At 48.6% G+C, this 1692-nt stretch overlaps 2 protein-coding genes across 2 annotated transcripts in view; both read left to right on the top strand.

The window, feature by feature from the left end:
* Positions 1–388, top strand: part of EMH_0012390 (uncharacterized protein) — a gene marked incomplete at both ends in the record, with an annotated part of 1231 nt that extends 843 nt beyond the window's left edge. Inside the window, one exon of the mRNA XM_013499527.1 lies at positions 119–388. Within this exon, the coding sequence (XP_013354981.1) occupies positions 119–388 (270 nt within the window). The remainder of the gene's footprint in view (positions 1–118) is intronic.
* Positions 389–1352: 964 nt separating this feature from the next.
* EMH_0012380 (uncharacterized protein) overlaps positions 1353–1692 on the top strand; it is a gene marked incomplete at both ends in the record, with an annotated part of 453 nt that continues 113 nt past the window's right edge. The window contains one exon of the mRNA XM_013499526.1: positions 1353–1692. Within this exon, the coding sequence (XP_013354980.1) occupies positions 1353–1692 (340 nt within the window).

Raw genomic sequence — 1692 nt, 5'->3', positions numbered from 1 at the left:
CGACGCCAACTTAAACGTCCGATATTATTTCATGGAATTTCTTCAACCGTTTGAAGGAGACGGCGCTTTCAACCCCGCTCATGCCCCTGCCGAACACCAGATTCCATATACTGGTGAGCCATTTCGAACAGGAGCTTTTGCCCAAGCAGCTGCGCAGATATTCCGTGAATCCGATGCCACTACGAATTACGCATTCATACGAAAGCTGAACCAAATTGCAGATAATTGGACGAAGGAAGAAGTAGTGGCAGCTGCAGAGCAACAAGAGAAGGAAAACGCGGACAATGCGCAGAACAGGCTGAAGACTAAGAGGGAGCTTATGCGACGGTTGCTAAGGCAAGGCATACAGAAGGATGACCTGGTGATGATTGCATTGTTCCTTTTATAGTCTATGAACTGATTTTATTGTGGGTTGTGCCGAGTGACACCACTTTTCGTGCGGCAGGGGTCCGCATCTGTGGTGTCCGGCCTCGTTACAGTTGCTGCTGTAGCTAGAAAGTTAAACGCAGTCTTGTATTTAACGTTTTTTTGTGGGATCTCCGCCTAGAAGGAAGGGCGCTCCCAACTGTCAGTGAGGCAAGTCTTCTTTTTGTCCTCATGACCAGCCAGATTGCAGAACGGGAATAAAAACCGGTTTCCGAGGAAAGCGAACCCACCGCTGTTTATGCATAACCCTTGTCAGCGAGAATTTGTTTGCGATGAGCCGCACTGTAGTACGGCTTATCCAGCGAATCCAGGCGCAGGCACAGCAGCGTAGAACGCTGTAGTACTGCGCAGTTTGTATTTGGAAACTAAACGTCCGAAAATTTTATTCACTGTGGAGACATCCATGGTTGTTAGAGTTTTCTGTTGGTGCTAAAAAAACGAAGCGGATAACAAACGGGAGCATTAGATATGTTAGGGCCATGCTGCGGAAAAAACATACCGCACCAACTGGTGAAGGAATTCAAAGGGTACCGAAACGCCAGTAGGTCCCCGAAGCTTCAAGAAATTGCCTTCACTCGTGTATTTGCACTTCAAGCCGATCCGCCTAATCAATTTGTAGCATATACCACGCGGCGTTTCCCGATATACATTCTCCACTGTGTAGATATAGCATGGAGGGTAAGTGGTTAAAGTCGGCGGAAGTAAGGAAGCCTCTGCGATCGGCTGAGTTTAGTGAAATTCACGTAACACCTTAAATAACACGTCAAGCTAAGCCATTTCTCGCCACTTTTCTAGTGCTTCTGCTGTTGGAGGCTCAGTACAATGTGTCAAGTAGGTTGCGATCCTACCTAAAGGCACCCCAGATACCACTGGACGATGTGAGCATGCACAAGTACTTTGATGATTTCAACAAGGCCGCAGGCGCTATGAAAGAGGCATGGGAATCATCAAAATCGCCCGTGCAGCAAGCTTTTCAAAAACACTTCACACCGTCGCTTGAGGACGCCAAAGAGCCTCCAGAAGATCCGCTGGCGACAATCAGTGACCACGTGGCCAAGATGCGAGAATGCAAAATTCCATCTGATTCTGTTGTCGAGGCTCGGAGGGACTTCGCCCTACACCTGCAACTGCTACGGGACATTTGCCGCACCGTCACGCTTCGCCTTGAGGAATTGAAGTGGCTTGTATATATGAACGAGGAATTCGACGTGCCCGTCCCTGTACCTGGCCATGATGAGCCTTATAGTTACCCTGATCTTGAAGCGC

This window comes from Eimeria mitis, genomic scaffold (assembly GCF_000499745.2).
Source record: "Eimeria mitis Houghton genomic scaffold, Emh_scaff441, whole genome shotgun sequence".
NCBI lineage: Eukaryota > Apicomplexa > Conoidasida > Eucoccidiorida > Eimeriidae > Eimeria > Eimeria mitis.
Note: the sequence above shows the minus strand (reverse complement) of the source record. Positions and strands in the feature narration are given on the sequence as shown.